The following is a 2,937-nucleotide window of genomic DNA, read 5'->3' on the forward strand; positions in this document are numbered from 1 at the left end:
ATTTCAGAACATGTTTAACAAAAGATCCTAATGCAAAGTTGGCCATTTCGCAAAGAGGTGGAGACATGTCCCCAGAGACCCCAGGATAAATGACGCCTATGAGAGAAATACAGCTTTGCAGTCTGACAGACGTTAGTATTTGTGACAGGTATCAGTGTTTGTGATTGTTCTGACCTCTTGAACTCCTCCAGGGGGCTGGCGTGAGTGTGTGTGTGTGAGTGTGTCGGGGGGGAAGAGGTCAGCTGATCCGGCTTCAGGCTGTTTGAGAAGGCGTGGAGGTTTTTCACTAGGAGACGAACCACCAACACGTGTTCCTCCGTGGGGCTGAACGGCTCCTGGAGAGAGACAAACAGTCACTAAGAGCTTCATAAACACACACACACACACACACACACAGTCCAGCCAATCAGCTCTCAGGTACACCAGCAGCCAATCAGAACGCAGCCCAGTCCCAAAGCAGGTAAACTATCAACCAAAGGCTTAGCGTGGTTTAATTGTTCTATTAGAGTACAGAGGTCTCACAGATCATAGGTAGTTACAATACAAAATTATTATGAGTATCATGAATTACTTTACCAAGTAGAGGGAGTAAAACGGTTTCAGGTTTTGTCAATGCTTTACAAAAATAAAGTAAATCCGGTATACAATTTACCCCTTTGACACTAGATAAATGACAGAATTAAAGGTGGGACCTCCGTGCTCCATTAGCTGCTAAAACAAAGCTGCTTTTTTTTTTTTTAAATGATGCAAAATGTCATATAATGCAACGAAACACAAACCCTACCTGAAGGACGTTCAATTAAAAATATTTAAAGGAATGTAGAGCCGATAATTAAATGATTTAATGACTGACATGTTAAATTAATGATTGTTCAGAGTGTAGTAGTGTCTTTGCTCTTCTAAGATAATTATACAGATAACATCATCAAACCACTTCAACATGCACGAAGCAACGAAGCACACCAGTGTAAAAAGCATGCCTTTAAAAAAACTGAACCACATACAAACCAGTAAAAAAAAAGAAGCTCAAATACTCAGATTACAAAAAGCTGCATTACAGGATTACTTTTCCCCGTCAAGGATACTTCTCCGCAGAGATTCATCGTCAAAAGAGCCTGTAATGAACAGGGAACTAATGCCATTTAATAAAAGGTGGTTGTCTTTATCCATTGGGTTTGTTTTTGAAAATATTTAATGCATCAGACATTAGCATCTCCCTGGTTCCCTCCACAAAAAGCTAATGGGTTTTCTCAATGGGATCCTTATAAGCTATAAAGGAACTACAGCACGGTCACATGACTTCACGTCACCACCGCTAAGCTAAAGGAGGCTAATGTTGGGCTATAAAGGAACTACAGCACGGTCACATGACTTCACGTCACCACCGCTAAGCTAAAGGAGGCTAATGTTGGGCTATAAAGGAACTACAGCACGGTCACATGACTTCACGTCACCACCGCTAAGCTAAAGGAGGCTAATGTTGGGCTATAAAGGAACTACAGCACGGTCACATGACTTCACGTCACCACCGCTAAGCTAAAGGTGGCTAATGTTGGACCTTAAAGGAACTACAGCACGGTCACATGACTTCACGTCACCACCGCTAAGCTAAAGGAGGCTAATGTTGGGCGTGATGACGTTTAGTTGTCTCATTTAGACACTTGCTAGCAACCTTTTTGTTTTTATCCACCAGTGGGGTATTTACTGACGTATTTGATGTCTTAGAATAAAAATCTCTTTAGCATCCTATAACCACAAGCTTAACCAAAAAACATTGACTTCCAGAAGAGCCAACCACGAGTGCTAACCTGCTATTTTCCAGGTTTTAGGAATCATTCCTGCGCCCCTCTTTATGAGAGAAGTATCCTTGACGTTGACCCTGACTGAGCTTTACCTCCAGGAGACCCCAGAGGGACAGGGGTGAATGAAAAGGTAATAGTACTTGGTAGGTGTTGAGGGTCCCAGAGCCTGGTGGGGTGAAGGGTTGGCTCGGCATGCTGGACATACTGAGGCGGTACTGAAGCAACGCCAACTTCTCCCCCGTTACCACCAGGGGGGAGAGGAAGAGGAAAAGGAGGAGGAAGAGGAGGAGGAGGAGGAAGAAGAAGGAACAGACAAGATGGCGGGAGGAAGGTACACATGAGAACAGAGGAAAAAAGAAACAGCGAAAACAGAGAGAGCAGCGGGACAAGAATATTGGCCGAGATGAAACAAACAGGAGGAGGACAGACAAGATGGAGGAAGGTAAACATGAGAACAGAGGAAAGGGAACAGTGAGAACAGAGAAGGACACATTGTGCGAGAGGAAGCAGGAGGGAGACAAATGGACAAACAGATCACATGATGACTGAGGGAACACTTTCACAGGGAGGGGAATCTTTTCGCTCCATAAACAACTGGCGTGTTTGTCAACAAAATTGCTAAGAATTATTCGAGTTGTGATGCAAACATGGTTCCAGGTGAAGCAACAGGAAGTGTGTGGCTGTGTTTGTGCATTTCAATAAGTAAATGAAATACAAATAATTGAAAAAATACTCTTATGTATTATCTAAAAGTAATTCCCATTCCTGTTGTTTAACATCAAAAACAGAGTAAACTCAAAACTGTAAGACTTGACCAACCAATCAATCAACCAATCAATCAACCAATCAATCAATCAATCAACCAATCAATCAACCAATCAATCAATCAATCAATCAAATAACTTAATGCATATTAAACTAGTTACATGTTATACTACATCAGGGGTTTCTGAGTGTAACACCTACGTCACTTCCGGGTGAAAATGACGGCTCCGCCCACTTTCAGGGGAAAACAACGCAGTCATTTGAACAGCGGTCGATACAAATTCTGAAGTTTTTAACAATCCGATCAGAAATGTAAGAAAACCGTGGAATGTCTGATCTTCAGAGCCCACTTTCGACGGCCAGACAGGCA

The 2,937-nt window shown here is 42.6% G+C and overlaps 1 protein-coding gene across 1 annotated transcript; it reads right to left on the reverse strand.

Moving 5' to 3' along the window:
* Window positions 1-94: 94 nt before the first annotated feature.
* Window positions 95-2,485, reverse strand: LOC104940821 (sphingomyelin phosphodiesterase 4-like; the record flags this gene model as incomplete). The annotated part of the gene is made up of 2 exons (XM_010765802.1): window positions 1,895-2,485; window positions 95-335 (listed from the first exon to the last, which is right to left on the reverse strand). Coding segments are annotated over exons 1-2 (352 nt in total), but the record flags the coding sequence as incomplete, so codon positions are not given.
* Window positions 2,486-2,937: the final 452 nt, after the last annotated feature.

Source organism: Notothenia coriiceps, unplaced genomic scaffold, assembly GCF_000735185.1.
Source record: "Notothenia coriiceps isolate Sejong01 unplaced genomic scaffold, NC01 NC01_scaffold00002723, whole genome shotgun sequence".
Classification (NCBI taxonomy): domain Eukaryota; kingdom Metazoa; phylum Chordata; class Actinopteri; order Perciformes; family Nototheniidae; genus Notothenia; species Notothenia coriiceps.